At 49.4% G+C, this 16,010-nt stretch overlaps 6 protein-coding genes across 6 annotated transcripts; 3 read left to right on the top strand and 3 right to left on the bottom strand.

The window, feature by feature from the left end:
* Positions 1-586: 586 nt before the first annotated feature.
* ASPVEDRAFT_136469 (uncharacterized protein) lies at positions 587-4,770 on the bottom strand (the record flags this gene model as incomplete). The annotated part of the gene is made up of 3 exons (XM_040807298.1): positions 587-3,894; positions 3,956-4,126; positions 4,182-4,770. The coding sequence occupies 3 exons, from the start codon at positions 4,768-4,770 to the stop codon at positions 587-589; spliced, it is 4,068 nt and encodes a 1,355-aa protein (XP_040670278.1).
* Positions 4,771-5,397: 627 nt separating this feature from the next.
* On the bottom strand, positions 5,398-6,356 carry ASPVEDRAFT_63882 (F1F0 ATP synthase subunit f). The gene is made up of 6 exons (XM_040815697.1): positions 6,346-6,356; positions 6,203-6,261; positions 6,115-6,129; positions 5,846-5,996; positions 5,720-5,785; positions 5,398-5,649 (listed from the first exon to the last, which is right to left on the bottom strand). The coding sequence occupies exons 2-6, from the start codon at positions 6,248-6,250 to the stop codon at positions 5,624-5,626; spliced, it is 306 nt and encodes a 101-aa protein (XP_040670277.1). The 5' UTR covers positions 6,251-6,261; positions 6,346-6,356; the 3' UTR covers positions 5,398-5,623.
* Positions 6,357-6,505: 149 nt separating this feature from the next.
* Positions 6,506-7,697, top strand: ASPVEDRAFT_44000 (ETC complex I subunit). Its single transcript, XM_040812954.1, has 3 exons — positions 6,506-6,803; positions 6,851-6,961; positions 7,015-7,697. The coding sequence occupies exons 1-3, from the start codon at positions 6,565-6,567 to the stop codon at positions 7,322-7,324; spliced, it is 660 nt and encodes a 219-aa protein (XP_040670276.1). The 5' UTR covers positions 6,506-6,564; the 3' UTR covers positions 7,325-7,697.
* A 650-nt stretch (positions 7,698-8,347) lies between these two features.
* On the top strand, positions 8,348-9,416 carry ASPVEDRAFT_85901 (deoxyhypusine monooxygenase; the record flags this gene model as incomplete). The annotated part of the gene is made up of 2 exons (XM_040817759.1): positions 8,348-8,829; positions 8,888-9,416. The coding sequence occupies 2 exons, from the start codon at positions 8,348-8,350 to the stop codon at positions 9,414-9,416; spliced, it is 1,011 nt and encodes a 336-aa protein (XP_040670275.1).
* A 90-nt stretch (positions 9,417-9,506) lies between these two features.
* On the bottom strand, positions 9,507-10,011 carry ASPVEDRAFT_54656 (DNA-directed RNA polymerase I core subunit RPA12; the record flags this gene model as incomplete). Its single annotated transcript, XM_040814957.1, has 3 exons — positions 9,507-9,525; positions 9,582-9,813; positions 9,897-10,011. The coding sequence occupies 3 exons, from the start codon at positions 10,009-10,011 to the stop codon at positions 9,507-9,509; spliced, it is 366 nt and encodes a 121-aa protein (XP_040670274.1).
* A 387-nt stretch (positions 10,012-10,398) lies between these two features.
* ASPVEDRAFT_135627 (putative sister chromatid cohesion protein Mis4) lies at positions 10,399-15,946 on the top strand (the record flags this gene model as incomplete). Its single annotated transcript, XM_040807230.1, has 5 exons — positions 10,399-10,561; positions 10,620-10,809; positions 10,864-10,997; positions 11,060-13,070; positions 13,126-15,946. 5 exons carry the CDS (start codon positions 10,399-10,401, stop codon positions 15,944-15,946), a joined length of 5,319 nt encoding a protein of 1,772 aa, XP_040670273.1.
* Positions 15,947-16,010: the final 64 nt, after the last annotated feature.

Below are 16,010 nucleotides of genomic sequence, written 5' to 3'. Positions count from 1 at the left end.
ATATCCATTACAATATCTACATACGAGTATCTTATATAAGGATTGAAAGGTCCAGTATAGGTGAACATTGAAGACCACCCTGTTGGCTTAATTATCAGCATTACTCTGCAGGCCTCAGTACCTTGGCATAGCACTGTTTACCTAGCAGACGAGCAAAACGCGCGGGAAACAAGACAATAAGTATGTATTATTGATTCTGCTCTGGAAATTTGCATCCTGGTCAGGTGAAATAAGGCGTACGTGTGCTTGATTGCACGTCAGTAATTTTGCCTTGCATCCCGGTTGTATCGGGAAATAGAATAACTACTTTCAAAATGCGTACAGCGGAAGAGGTAAGTCAATAAGAAGGTAGAATGAAATAGAAGAAGGGTAGGGAATATTGTACGGCAAAAGCAACACAAAAGAACATATGCTAGAGAACCCGAATTCCATCCAATTCCCCGCAGGCGTAGCTCATCAAACACTCAACGAAAAAGGACCCGAAACCCGGAGAAGATAATAAAGCTCGAGAAGTGAAGTTGAGGCTGCTCAGGCGTCTATAAAAGAAAAAAAAAAAGACTTTGAGCATCCCGTTCAAATGGCATTATTAGGTTGGATTGGTAGTAGGGTTGCCCCACGACGACTTTCGCGATTGTCGTTGCGCCTGGCTGTTTCCATTTGTTTGTTGAGCGACAGTCTTCTTGAAATTCGAGCCACCGGAGCCATCGCGTGGTTTGGTGTTCTTACGAGGCTTATATGTAGGTTGTCCACGTGCTCGAGGATTGGTATGAGATCCTGCTTTTCGTGGGACAGCCACCGTCTTTGCCTCAACTGCACCAGGAAGTCGGACAAAGATTTGGTTGACTACTGACGCATCCTTATCGCGAGGCCCAAATATGAAGGGTTCAACGCTATGGACTTGCATCGCCTTCAGAACCTTAGACCTCAAGCGGGCTTGAGATGGTGCAGGTGCAGCTCGCCAAGCGGCCGGAGGAGCCATCGTGGGCACTCGTACAACGGGTAGTGAACCTACTTCACGGTCCTCAAACATCGCCTCTGCTTCCTCGACTTGTCTCGCAGTCAGTTCACCGTCTCCAGACCGAGATTCCCCATTGTAGGGCAGTGAAACAGAAACTTCTGCGATACGCAACTGCACGTCAAGGGGCTCTTTCGAAGCAGATGAGATTGCTAGAGCATTCTTTTTCTCCGGCACAGCTGTCTTCTTACCGAAGAGGGTATTGATCCTCTCCTGCCAGTTTGTAGCAGTTGACGGAGGGCCAGGGCGCGTATTGGAAGCAACCATGGAGGCAAATGTCGGTGGTGTAGGTGGTGGAGGAGCCACCTTTGGTGGGAGTTTGACAATCGGCTTCGGCGCCGGAAGGTGTACTAAAGGTTTATTCGAATCACCAAAATATACAGGATGTGTCGATACGTCTTCGGGAGGGGGTGGTGAAGGGCTTCGGAAAAAATCAACCTCTTCATATGTCGGCTTTCTATGCTCAGTCGCCTGCGGGAAGAATCGCGAACTCCGAATGGGGACGTTAACAAGAGGACGTGCATGGGCTTCTGCAAACGAAAGTGGCCCAACAGGGTGTTCAAGGTTGGATAGAGGATTTGGAAGCGATGCATTCCCATCTGTTGTTCTGGAAATACCAACAACTTGCCTCTGACCGGCTTGGTCTCCCGTGCGAACTTGCCGCCAAGTTTCATTGAAGCTGGTCTGAAGCGATGGCTGGCTGTCACGGACAGCATTCATCTCATGGCGCAACCTTTCATTTTCCTCGGCTTCGCGCTTCGTGGCAACAGCATGGAAATCATTCCATGCAGCAGTACGTGCATCATGCTGCCAGCTTGAATGCGCTCTTGGGGGTCCGATGGGGCCTGGCCGGCCGATCGGGCTTAGCGCATCATAGGAGGCATGTCTAGTTTCGGGGGATGGAAGTGGCGAAATCGTTGCACTTTCTTGGGCGGATCGTGTGGTCGTGGGGAATGACTGCGAGCTGGGAGGAAGTGGTGACTGCTCCAAACCGAGATGATTTCGCAGTGTCAAGTCCCTCGCTGGGAAATTTCCAAGAGTCTGATCAAAAATACCATTCCCTAATGTTTTATCATTGCTCAAAGGTTTCCAGGGATTCGTCAAAGGGCCTGGGCCAACAAGTTTGGCATTCCCTGTCCAAGGAGCGTATGTGTTGGGAACATTCATACCACCCCTCCATTGGGCGTTTTCCTCTTCAACTTTCTGGTTACCAGTTATATCTTCGAGTGGCTCAGGAGGCCCATGTGATGCTTGAGGTCCATTTGCTGTAGCAGCATCCGTTTTCAACTCCCGGTTGGGTGAAGAGACGCGCCGGACATGGGCCGTGGAAGTAGTCTTGTCATGGCTCCTTTCTTTCTCGATGAGCTTTTTCACAGTATCTGGGTGATGGACCTTCATCATCCCATATTGCTTTGGTGCCCCAGTGGGTTCCGGTACAGGGGGTTTTGGAGGTGATTGAGCAGGACCAGTAGCTGTCGTCTCAACCTTGCTAACTTCAGGGGACTCCTTGCTCTTCGCCTTCGATTTCTCAGGTGGTGGCCCAAGCGCCTCGAGCTTCTGTCTGATTCTTTCACGCTTCGCAGCTTCCTCTTTCTCTTCTTGTTCCAACCTCCGCTGGCGGGCCTCCATACGCTTCTCCTTCATGATCCGCTCTTGCATGGCAACCGCATCTTCCTGTGACGTTTGAGGTACCCCGGACTGTCCATCAGTAGCAGAGGTCGCAGCAGGAGGCTGGCCTTCTCCAGCGGAGCTATCAGGAACCTTCTCAGGAGCAATGGTCTGGTCCCGAGGAGGCAAGGGGCCATGTCCATGTCGAATTGGTGAGATATCCCGTAAATGAGTCTCATTAGGGATATTTTCTCGGGTTTGGAGGTGTGGCTCGATCATTCCGTTTACCTGGGAACCTCGTCGAGCTTCAAATGGCCTTTGTACAGCGTCAGGTCGGCCAATCGACATCCGCCGACCAAAGCTTCCACTTCCGCCGCTAACATTGGACGAAGTTCGACGGCGCGTCCAATGCGCGGTATCTTGCACACTTGTCCTATGCGTCTGGAATGCGGCAGAAGGTTCTGCAGGCCCTGCATGCTCACCTGGTGCTGCAGGTCGTTGCAACAGTGAGGGAGCGCGGAAGCTCTGCTCGTTTCGATGGGTACCACCTTTTCTTGGCTCGGGAACAGGCTCGTAACGCCCTGACCTTGAGTTATAAAGCTCTCGCGTTCCTGGCTGAGACTCCCTCCACGTACGATTGAAGTCATCCGCCGCGATCTCTTTCGGAGCAATAGTCGTACTTAGACCGTCGTTGACGTTTTCCCTGGGCGGGAAAGGAGCTCGTGTTTGGGGTTGGACCTGAACCGGAGGCATGGCCGGAGACGCTCTTTCGATGGGCGGGATGGGAGCCCATGGTGATTTTGCGGGAGGGGCTGGGCTTGTAGAGGACGCGGGCAGCTTCTCATTATTTGATCCCTTTGCGGAAATGCCTGCTGTCCTCGCTTGCCGTTCGGCACTGGCACCCAGTCTAAGAACTGTAGGGTTTGGACCTATTGAGGTGACAGGTTTGGGCATGTATTTCGGGGGTTCCTTGGCCGCAGGTATTTGTTCTACCGGTGGAAGCTCCTTCGTCTCGGTCATCGGTTTTGCCGTGGTTGCTTGTGTGGTTCTCGGAATAGGTTCTGGCTGAGGGGCTTCAGTCTTCAAATCGGTTTTCGTCCCATCAGTCCATTCGATAGTATCCGGGGCCCAATCGTCTTCATCGTCATCAATATCAGCCCATTTCGCCTCTGTGCCGCCGCCATCTTCTTGGATCCTCGAAGTCATATGAATTCCATATTGTTGCTTCAGCTCCTCGTCGGTCAGATGTTTCGGGGGCGTCTGCTGAACCGCTATGAGGACAAAATTCGTTAGATGACAACTCGTATTTCTCTCCCAATCGGGGTGCCTTACGTCGATTCCTGTTCCAGACTTGGTTGGGGTCGGGGCCACCTCCACCAAGCCTAGTCCCGTTTGTGCCCGCTTTGGATAACGAGTCGCGCAAGCTACTCGTCGTCTTTGCCACTAATCGAGGCCGTGGATTCTGTAACGGTGTGCCTAAAGGAGTCCCCGTGGACAACGGAGCTATGATATGTTATGGATTGTATACTTCCTCAGTGCGGGCAGGCAAAGTACGTACTCTTTTCAGGAGCTTTAGCCACCGGAGGTGTGCCCGGCGCTTTGGGGACGGAAAACTTGGCGAAAGAAACCGGCTTGAATGCTGTTGGCCGTTTGGTTGATCCAGCACGACTGTGAGCTCTGCTTTCCGTTCGACTAGCATCGGATTCCGAGCCGCCTAGAGAGGCCGAGTCTTCCCCGCCATCCGAAACTGATGTTATCCCGTTCATTTCAAGTACCTTTGTTGCCACTGTACCCGGCCATTGCTTTGATGCGTCCTGCGTCGGAGTAAGTCGATACCCCAGAATCTCGTCCAAAGCACTCACTATTGTAGTTTGTTCTCCGGACTTCTCCTTGTCGCTGCTTTCCGTCGTTTGCCAGGTGTGCATTTTCTGGTCTTCTGGTTCGACTTTCGTTTTCGTTTCGGATGATGTTGTAGCGGTAGTGTTTATCTCCCCCTCGTCCCCTCCAGCAGGTTTCTTGTCGGTGGTGCTCGCAGGAACGTCGGAAGGCGAAGGATCGCCGCCCGACAGGGTTAGATTTACCACATCGTGGCCGTTCTGCTCTGCCATAACAATTCTCGAGTCTGCGGGGACAGCAGGTTGTGACATCAGTTAGACATGTGTTCCCAAACCGCAAATCCAGAAACAAATCGCGACTTGAGTTGTGAAAACACAAGTGAAGATAGGCAAGAGGGCTGGAGCATACCTATTGCTAGGGATCAAGAATCGCCACGGTTGAACACTGAGCTCAGCTATTTGAGCCGAGAAAAGCTCCGAACGACCAAGAGGGCGGATGGTGAAGAGGCTAGTGCAGCACGTGAAACAAGACTTGACGCAGTACAGGTAACAGAGAGGGCTCTGGGGACGAAAGAAACAGCCCACGGTATCCCTAAAGGGAGGTCACGATAGGGAGGCTCTTCTCTGAGTTGATAGAGATCGGGTGATGGCTGCGGTCACTGATGATGAGTGACAGTTCAGGTTCCAAGACTAGAGTGACTGTTTCCGGTTAGCGTGGGAAACGCCGCAACTGAAGCAAACCCTGTGGCTGGAGGAGCACTTTACGGCCAGAAAGGTAGCGACAAACAATCAAAGGCATGTCACTTCATAGATAGATATATCTTATTATTTTAATCTATCGTAATATGCTAATATGGTTCATGAGTTGTTATTAAGCGATGTATGGCGGTGATGACAAGTGCTCTCCTTCCGCTCAAACTTTCGCATTTGCGTCTTCTGCTGAACCGCGCCCGGCATTCCGGATTCAACCAGACTTCGAAATACTCTACAAGTAGAACATGGAATAAGATATACTACATACTACATTCCCAAACACACTCGAAAATATAGTATAATGTCACAAAGGTTTGAATTGTAAATATCACAGGTATTCTGCTTCTACGATCCGTTCTAGGCCCACGATATATACACAAATCCCCCACGTCCAACACCTGCTGGGAGAAATTTAGTGAGGGTGGTTCTTGTGGTGGCCTATTATCCGTTAGATTCATGTTTCATCGCGAGGGAGAAAAAAAAAGGGGGGTGTATAGAGGAGCCATACGCAGGTGGAAGTAGTATTCCATGCTGTAACCGAGGATGAGGATACCACCGATAGCGTGGGCGAGGGCTGCAGAAAGCATTCGCATTAGCATATAAAGTAGAATGTAATCAATTACATATCACTTACGCGCAGCAGAGGGCTTGCTACCGAAATAGCGAGCTTGGTAGCGTCCGATGAGGCCAGTGGGCTTAACCTCAGGAGCAGCACCACGGGGAAGTTTGGCGTAGAAGTTCACAACACGGTCCATGCGAGCGGCGTCTCTGGCAGCGCCGATGGCCTTTTCAAAGGTTAGTGAATGATTAACTAGGCCGATACCACGAAACTCCCTGTGCCGGCGTAACGGACGGGGAATCACGGGATGGATTTGGCAATTCGAGGGGCACAAAGCATCATACGTTGGGGGAAGCAATCTATACAGAAGATTATATCAGCGCATGAGTCTTCAAGAAAGGCCGTTTCAAGCCCGAAGTGTTGCTTTCTTACCTTGGGAGGGATCAAGGTCGAGAGACCTCGGCGAGTGACGAAGCTCATCTTTGCGTGGTCTGAAAGCGGCCTATTAGCGAACCAAATATGCGCGAAATATAAGGTGATACATCTGTGTTCGATGTACGCTTGTATTATCTTACCTTGACGTGAGCAAATGTGAAAGGTAGATGGTGAGCGACAGAGGATGGGAGGAAGTGCCTGAGAAAGCGGGTTGTCGGAAGAGAACGTAGGGAGCCGCACACCACGCTAAGCCGGATTAGGCGTTGCCTTCAGACCGGCAAGGTCGCAATACCTCACCTCGTTCAATCCACACCCGTCTTTGTTGCTCTGCTCCCACCACAACAGGCACAATCGACACAATGTCGTTCATGAGAGTTGGAAACCTTGCCTGCTCTCGAGCAGGAAGGCTCATGGCACCCCGCAATGCCCGTTTACTCTCAGCAACTGCTTTCCGAGCCGACTCGCCTGTCAAGACCAGCTCTGCTGACGCCCCGACGACGCCCCTTTCGGAGAGCTCAATGATCAAGAAGGAGACACCTGCTGAGGCAATGACTCGTCACCAACCAGACTATGACGCTACTATCGACCATGGCACCTCGTACGAGACCCCCTTGCTCAACGCGAATAATGACTGACACAACCAAGCAAATTCTCTCCCGTGCCCAAGCGTGTCATGGATGGAAGTGAGCCCGGCGAGACGGTTCCTGCTGCTGTCCTCTCTGGAGCTCCGACCGATCTCCAAGCCCGTACTGTCAGGTATGATCACAGACCGGAAACTTCCAATATCAGCAACTGACAACATCATCAAGGATTTTCCGACCTTCCAAGCCCGCATCGCAGTCTGGAGACTGGCACTCTCACCACTGGAGGATGGATTGGGATATTCTACAAAAGGGGCACCGCTGGGAAAACCCCTTGATAGGCTGGCAATCTTCTGCGGATTGCATGCAGGGTACACATTTGAACTTCAAGTCGAAGGAAGACGCCATTCTGTTTGCGCAGAAGCAGGGCTATGAATATTTTGTCCAGGAGCCAAATGAGCGCAAGTTTGTTCCCAAGGCTTACGCCAACAACTTCGTTCACGAACACAAGAAGCTCAAGCACATCAGAACCAAATAGACCCGCTTTTCAGTTTACCGTGTATGTATATAAGTTTTTTTTTGCTCTGCATTCTTTCCAGAATTAAAGTGGGGTTTATGTCTTACGCACCATTGTATACAAACCAAAGTGGCGTGGTATAGTGTACCCTGGGCCGTCAACATTTAGTAATGCCGCTCTGAACAGCTAGCGCTGGTCGTGCGACGATGTCAAGTATCATAGTGGTAGATCGGGCCTGGGCAGATGGCTATTCAATGCCATATACAATTAATTATACTATTGCCCAGTGTTATATCCTTACAACTAACAGCGATCAATATAGATGTTTACGTGAATTCGTTCCATGTCTGTTTTTAGATGGTATTTAAGGTGCATGAAGAGCAATAATATACTATGAGGCGGGTTGGGCAACTAGTTTAATTTAGATTCCAATCTAAGTAGTACCAGACTTTAGAATTGAGAAACAGATGTTCCATTAGCCTGGAATCGAATGAGTAATTTCAGTGGCAGTTGTCATCGCAGGTAGGTAAATTTGGAGATGTACTAGGACGATAATTCGACATTTAGCAGAGCATACGAGTTTGGAATTAGAGGCTACCATTCGGTTAAATTGTAACAACCAGCTTGCCCCGTATATGATGTTTATTTCTCAATTTTTTGTTTTCTTTGTTTTGGTCTGCCAAAATGAGGTACTGAGGTTGTCAAAAGAAATCAATAACTGCAGTATCAAAATATACTTGTACACTACAAACCGAAAGTTTTACAGGCATAGAAACAAAAAGTAAATAAGAAGTAAATAGGTTAGTTCCAACCCCCAAGAGCAAGAGATCAGATATCGTCCGACCCGGAAACATGAGCAAGAAAAGCAGGCCTAGCCGCAGATTGAGGCCCCGCCACCCCGCCAAAAAATTATTATCTCGCAGATAAGATCGAAAAAATTATACGAACCGCGTCCCCTACGGTTGGATTTAATCCATTTCTACCTTAAACAACCCTTTTCAGTTTTTGATTTTCGATTATAATTTACACATCAATCTTGCAGAAATGGCGACTGGCGACCTCGAGAGCCCGGACACCACCGTCCAAACTCTCCGTACAGTTATCACGTCCGAGGCTGAGCCCCTCGCTCGTCGCTTCCGCGCTCTATTTTCGCTCAAGCATCTCGCATGCCTCCAACCTCCTGCCGAGAAGACACTGCCTGCAATCCAGGCTATCGCTGCCGGTTTCGCTTCCCCGTCGGCTTTGCTCAAACATGAGCTCGCATATTGTCTTGGTCAGACAAGGAATACTGATGCATTGCCGTTCCTGCTTGAAGTATTGAAGGATACCCAGGAGGACGCAATGTGCCGTCACGAGGCCGCCGAGGCACTAGGAGCTTTAGGCTTCGAGAGTAGCTTGGAGGTTCTGAAGGAGCTCAGGGACAACAAAGATGAGTTGGATGTTATTCGGGAGACATGCGACATTGCCGTGGACAGAATTCTATGGGAACAGTCAGAGGCTAGGAAGGCTGAGAAGTTGAAACCTAGGTATTCCATTTCTATATCGCGCCGTTCTTTAATATTCTTTTAGTCTAATATGTTATAGCGATTTCACTTCCATTGACCCCGCCCCGCCGATGCCCTTGTCCGCAAAAGAACCTTCCATCCCTGAGCTTGAGAAAACATTGCTCGACACAAGTCTGCCATTATTCCACAGATATCGTGCAATGTTCGGCTTGCGCGATCTTGCCTCACCCCCCGATCTTCCAACCGCAAAAGACGCTGTTGAATCGCTAGCAAAGGGCTTGAAGGACCCTTCTGCTCTTTTCCGTCATGAAATCGCATTCGTCTTCGGGCAGCTCTGCCACCCGGCATCCGTCCCCAGTCTTACAGAAGCCCTGAGCAACCAGGCTGAGGCTAGTATGGTACGCCACGAAGCTGCAGAAGCACTTGGCAGTTTGGGTGACGTCGACGGCGTCGAAGAAACTTTGAAGAAATTCTTGAACGACCCAGAGAAGGTTGTGCGGGACAGTATCATTGTGGCTCTTGATATGGCGGAGTATGAGAAGAATGGAGAGGTCGAATATGCGCTGTTACCAGACTCTGGAAACCTTGCCGCGGTGTCTGCTGCTTGACTGATATGGTGATGGCTAATATTGGCGGGTCGTTCGTGTTCTAGATGCATGGATATACGATCTATGAATGAAAAATAGACTTCTTGGGTATTAATTGTTTGTGGTTTCCCTGGAGGAAAGGTTAGTTGGTGTGCGGTCAAGACCGAAAATAGTGAGGCCTCATACTTGTAACCGCAGACGCAAGTGAAGAAAACCGTACTTCCTTCGTCTGCACTACGCAATTGCACTGTCGTAAAGTACATTTCCTTCCTTCCGCATTGAGGGCAATCCTTTTCAGTCAGGGCTTCTGTTCTCTTATCGGCGGCAGTCAAAGTCTGAATCGCGGATCGCTTTGCGCGCAATGCCGAGGGAAATGAGCTTGGTTTTGACTCAGAAATGATCGTTTTTGGGACGGTGTCTGTGAGCAAAAAAAAAAAAGATCGAGAAATCAGCCTCTTCCTTAAAATCCATGATCTTCCTTTAGAGCTCCAAATATTTTACCTTTGTTTCGAGTTCCGCAGACATCGCAAACCAGGATTCTCGTTGGATCTCCAACAGAGCCCTCCAACAGAGAACCGCAATCGGTGCAGAAAACCAGAGAGCCAATTGTAGACATAGTGTTTGGTAGTTGACAAGCAAGAAGTTCTGTATATCGGATTGCTTCTGTCACTTTTTCTTCACTTTTTCTCCCGCGGCAAGATTTGCGGGCGCACGGGCCACGATCGGTGGACAAGAACTCCATTAGCGCTAGGCGGTCAGGGTGAGGCGGCAGCCGCAAGATAATACGAGAGTCGTGCCTGGCATGTATTAATTGTTCACTCGAACATCAGTTTGTCAACCGGCCTTTTGCATTGCTTTTCGGAAATGAACGTCTGATGGGGAGGGGAATCCGGTCGTTTTGACTGACAGCCATGTCTTTGAGCGAAGCATGTCTTTCCCGCTTTTACAACTCCGTTCTCCCCATACGAGCTGCAGTTCTCTTTAAGGGACCACTGCTCCCATCATGGATCAGAACTGGCATCCGGCCGTACAGGTCGTCATTAACAACCATACTCAAACAGAATATGGGGGTGGTAGGGGGCAACCGCTGCGCCAGGAAAGGCCGTTAGCTGTGGAGGAGGCGCTGGTGTACTCCCCCATGTACAGTACGCCGATATTCGGGTTGGGTGAGTTGAGCAAAGTCTGAGAGACTTGTGAACCTGAAGCTGATTCTTTACTTCTTAGATTGTATATTACGCCCTGATGTCGGCCGGCCTCCTACCACGACCTCGATCAATCATATCCTTCAATCTGGCCGTTCTGCGTTGAGCGACCTAAATAACGATGTCCGATCAGGACGTCATGAATCCAGTCGCTTAGAGACGTCCCGGGAGTATCTGCAACACCTACTTGATGGTGATCAGTTGACTGAATTGTGAGCAGCTTTCCGATTGTCTGACTTGGGGATGATGCTAATATATACTTCCAGCAAATTTAAACTTCCCATACGGAACCGGAACCCTCCACCGTCACTTAGCACCTCCCACGAAATGGTGTCTAGCGAAAGCCAACTCGGCCCCTTCTCCAAAATGATGCTAGACTCGACAGATATTGCCTTTCGATGTGAGATAACTCTGCTCTTGCTTCGCCGCATGCATGACCTTAACGTACAATTTATTCTATAGATCCTACGCCATCGGAGACGGACGAAGGGACGCCGATAAAGAAGCTAAAATCCACTGACAAGAAACTTCCGAAGAACCATAAATTCACGGCCAAAAGCTATAGCCAACAACCGCAGCCCACAGGCCAGCTCTCTGTCGTAATACCGGTCAAGCCTTTGCCGAGCACTGATAGTGCACATGCCATTCCACAAAAGAGAAATCTGAGCGCTGGTGGCGAAGATAGCTTAGCCTCAATTCGGCTAAGAGCTCAGAAGGAGGAGGCGGATGCAGCTCTTGTTAAATTGCAGGATATTCTTCACGAGATCTTCGAAGCAGAGGATCAATTCGATCCAGGGGTACCCGATAATGCTCCAGACAGATCCAATATGGTCTTCACGCCACCCCAGTCGCTAGAGGTTAACGGCCCCATGCTCTCCTCAGATTCTCACGCGCGCTTTCAAAAGGCTATTAAGAAGGTAGTGAGCTTCAATAGGCTTCAAGATATTCCCTCAGATTACCTCAGTCGCGTACAAAAGCTCTGTGAAAGACTAATAATTGCTGCGCAAGCGCCTGACCTGAAACTTGAAGATGCCTCAGACGAATCAGCGACAAACGATTGGCTGAGAAAGTTAGACGACATGCATAACGCGCTTCTTGCTGTCAACTCTCTCCTACAAACAATGTCTGGTCCGCAAAGTGAAAGGGACCTTTGCCAAGAGGATCTTATTGAAGCCATCCCAAATCTCTTGAACCAGATCTTCGACCACTGTGTCATACCCGCCGTTGAAGCTCGTCCTTCAGGGAAAGATACGAAATTCTTCGAATTCTGTTCCGCCCAGAGGCGTGCTATTGGGGGCGTGATTCAACAAAGCAAAAAGGTGTTGAGCCTCTTCGCTGACTTCCTTGCACGAATTGATGTTTCAGAAGGAGCAATCACCGCAACTGAATTCTTCGCTGCAAAACTGATATTTGTCGAAAACTCTCACACTGAAAAGGATTCTGCTGTGGGCTGTCAAAGATATGAATCTGTTCGGCGTAGCGCCATGGATATCCTTGCAAAGATCTTCTCAAAGTATCCCACCCAGCGCCCTTTTATCCTCGACGAGATTTTAGTTTCTTTAGAAAAGCTTCCGTCTACTCGGCAAAGTGCCAGACAATTCAAGCTCGCGGACGGCAAGAGTATCCAACTCCTAACTGCTTTAGTCATGCAACTCGTGCAGACCACCGCGTTGGATACCCCTTCTTCCAGGTCGGCAAAATCTAAGCGTAAGGTAGTGAAATCGGAGGATGAGGATGATGAGTCTGTTGAAGAAGACCAGGTTGTTGATGATGACGAAGATGACCCGTCAGATGTTTCATTGGCGCGTTTAGCAGCGAAGGTCAATCGCCTGTACGATAATGCTTTGCGAAGTGCTCAGTACATTATCAAGTTCATTGTTCAGCGAGCAATGACGTCCACCAAAACTGGCGATCAGCCTTACAGGAATATTCTTGACCTCTTCACCGAAGATTTGATCGGGGTTTTGGGCTCTACAGATTGGCCTGCTGCTGAACTACTCCTTCGTATAATGGCGTCTCATATGGTCAGTATCGCCGACCTTGACAAGAGCCCTGCGACAACCAAGAGCATGGCTCTAGAACTTCTAGGCTGGATGGGATCCGCCATATCCGATCTTATTTCTACCGCTCAGCATCTGCTTCCAGCCATGGAAGAATCCAATACAGAGCTTACCGACTATCTGAAGCAACTGTTCGACGATTACTCAAGCCGTGCTCTACACCCTCAAGACCTTGTGGTTTCGGAAGGCCCGTACCGGATGACCCTCGAATATTTCCTCAACGATCAGAACTCGGACAACTGGCAGCTTTCCAGTGCTAGGGGCTTCTTTTTGGCGCAGTGGGCTAAAACATTTTGCTCCGTCTACTATAACTCGGAGGACAAGGACGAGGTCGAATACGATGGTGCAACCGAGGCCGCCGTGCATCTCTTTGCGAAGCTGTTTTCTGATCCGTTCTGGTTGGAGACACACAGGTATGTGTTGCAAACAAAATCCACCGTTGACCTAGCATTAACTTTTTTTTTTCAGGCAATTTGATAGGATCTCGACCGCCCATGGGAGATTTGCATATATCTTAACCGTCTTGAACTCAAGCTTCTGTAAAGCTTTTGATACGATCCTAAAGGTGCTTCTCAACTCGATAACAAGTGACCAAGCAAAAGTTCGAAGCCGCAGTTTGAAAAGTGTAATCTATATGCTTGAGAAGGATCCGAGCCTTCTTGATCGAGATACCTCAGTAATGCGCGTGATTCTTCGGTGCGCAACTGATGCTTCGCCCATGGTTCGTGACTCTGCATTATCCTTGATCGCCAAATGCATTGTTCTGAAACCCAATCTCGAAGAAGATGGATGCCGAAGCATTTTGGCCTGTGCAGGCGATCCAGCAGCCGGGGTTAGGAAACGTTGCATTGGCTTGCTCAAAGATATCTACCTGAAAACACCTCGCGCTGAATTAAAGATGGCTATTTTGGATAGCTTTCTTCAGCGAACTGTGGATCTTGAAGAGGGTGTAGCTACCTTAGCTCGCCAGACATTTGAGGAAGTTTGGCTCACCCCGTTCCATGAGTTGATCGATTCGGCTCAAGATGCACCAAAACTGAAGATCGGACTTGCAGAAAGAGTAGCATTGTTTGTCCACTTAGTACAGAGAAGTGAGACAGCTCTTGAAGCACTTGGCACCTGTCTAAAAAAACTACTATCCGACTCACCCAAATCCTCTCTGAACTTCAAAGTGTGCAAAGCAATGGTTGCAACAATGTTTGAGAAGTTGATTGAGGGGAATGAAGCCTCAAACAAGGAGTTTCAACAGGCTTTACTGCAAACAATGACCGTATTTGCCAAAGTGAATCCGAAGTTACTACGTCCGGATCAATTGGAGGCCCTTCATCCATATATTGGACATCTTGCCACAGCGGAAGACTTGTTCTTGTTCCGCTCTGTGGTGGTTATTTACCGCTGTGTTCTACCATATCTCTCGACATCTCATAATACACTTTTGAAGGAAGTCCAAAATGACCTCTTCAAGAGTGTGGCCAAACTCGCGCGCGCAGAATTGAACGAAGTCATGGCTTGCCTATGGACTATCAACGGAGTTCTTCATAACACAGACCGCCTCGTGAAACTCACGATTTCTGTTCTGAAACCGATACAGCACTACAGAAACATTGATCTTTCGAGTAGCACGAATGCCACTGTCCTTACGAGGGCCAAAAGTTATATCCGAATTGCGGGTTGCGTCGGCCGGCATTGTGACCTTGAGAAATACGAGCCTCATTTCAAAAACGCATTCCCGTCATGGAAAGGTGGTTCTGTGGCTGGACTCATGGTAGACTCAATAATTCCCTTCACGTCGGCAAAACAGCCGCTTGAGGTGCGCGTAATGGCGCTTGAAAGTTTGGGTTCTATCTGCCAATCGTGGCCTGCCCATTTTGGTCGGGAGGAGTCAAGGCATGCCCTCTCGGCGGTGTTTGGAGAAGACAATCCCAGCCTTCAGAACATCGTGCTGAAGTCCTTTGCAGATTTCTTTGCAATGCATGAAGGTAAAGCCGAGAAGTCCATAGTACCCACTGCTGAAGTCGCAGACCAAGAAAACACGACTAGACTAGGAGGGTCATTGAAAGCGAGCGATAATGACGGAGCCGCGGCGTTGATTGCTCAGCACTTTTTGAAAGACATGCTCCGAGTTGCGCAGTCTCGGCAAGACTCATATGCTTTGACTGCGATTGAATTGGTAGCGAGCATCAATCGGCAAGGTTTGGTCCACCCGAAAGAGTGCGCCGGAGTTTTAGTCTCTCTAGAGACATCCACCGTCCCAGCTATTGCTAAAGTTGCATACGAGACGCACAAGATGCTTCATACGCAGTATGAATCTATGTTTGAAAGGGAATATATGCGTGCCATTCAGGAGGCCTTCTACTATCAGCGTGATGTGGTCGGAGATCCGGCTGGCGCTCTGGCACGTCCATATGTTGCCAAGTTAACGCCGCTATTTGATATTGTCAAGATCAGTAACAGTCGATACCAAAAGAAGTTTCTTTCCAATTTATGCTCCAAGGTGAATTTCGAATTGAAGAAGCTTGATTCAAACGGAATCCCCCCGGAACACCTTCTTCTTTCCCGCTTCATATCTCAGAACCTGGCATTCTTTGATTACAACCAGCTCGCTGAACTTGTGGCGGCTATCGGCAGCATGGAGCGCATCGTTTCTGCGACAGGAACGATTGTGGCGCATGCTATTGAGACGGACATCTTTCCGCCTAAACAAGAACCACCGCCACCGCAGATAGATGGGGCGCCCATGCCGATGCCAACAGAGGCTACCAATGTTTTACCCTTACAGAATATCAACCCAACCACTTTGCGACATCTCACTGTTGCTGCCGCTTCTTTGTCTATGCTGTGGGAAGCACGGACCCATCTTCGACGCCTATACGGTGTGACATTTCACGCACGCAACAAGGACGGAAAGGGTGCCGCTAAGGAGCTGAACAAGTCTGCCACAAAAGTGCAAGGAGTCAATGGTGATAGATTCTGGGAAGCTATTACCCGAAACATGTCGTCTCTAGACAGCGAGCAGAGCATGGTTGAAAAATGTCGTGAATTCGCGACTTTGCTTTCCATTGATGAAGAGTTTAAGATTGGCGATGCTGAAGATGCGGAAGGGGACAGTCTTGACGCTGTAGGCGAGGTTGATGACCCTGCGGCGACCTGGGTTGCTGGACAACGGCCGGTGAAACGCAAGAGCTCTGTATCAGGACAGAACCCGCCGAAACGGCCTCGAGGCCGCAAACCTGGATCGGTGAAGAAGAGAAACAGCGCAACCCCAGATGCAGATGCGGACTGGGACTAGGCTAGACCTAGACCTATATCAATGTATTTTGGCTGTTTTTTTAACAGCAATATTTAGACGGTGC

This window comes from Aspergillus versicolor, assembly GCF_001890125.1.
Source record: "Aspergillus versicolor CBS 583.65 unplaced genomic scaffold ASPVEscaffold_7, whole genome shotgun sequence".
Classification (NCBI taxonomy): Eukaryota; Fungi; Ascomycota; class Eurotiomycetes; order Eurotiales; family Aspergillaceae; genus Aspergillus; species Aspergillus versicolor.
The sequence above is the reverse complement of the archived record's forward strand: the minus strand, read 5'-3'. Positions and strand labels throughout refer to the sequence as shown.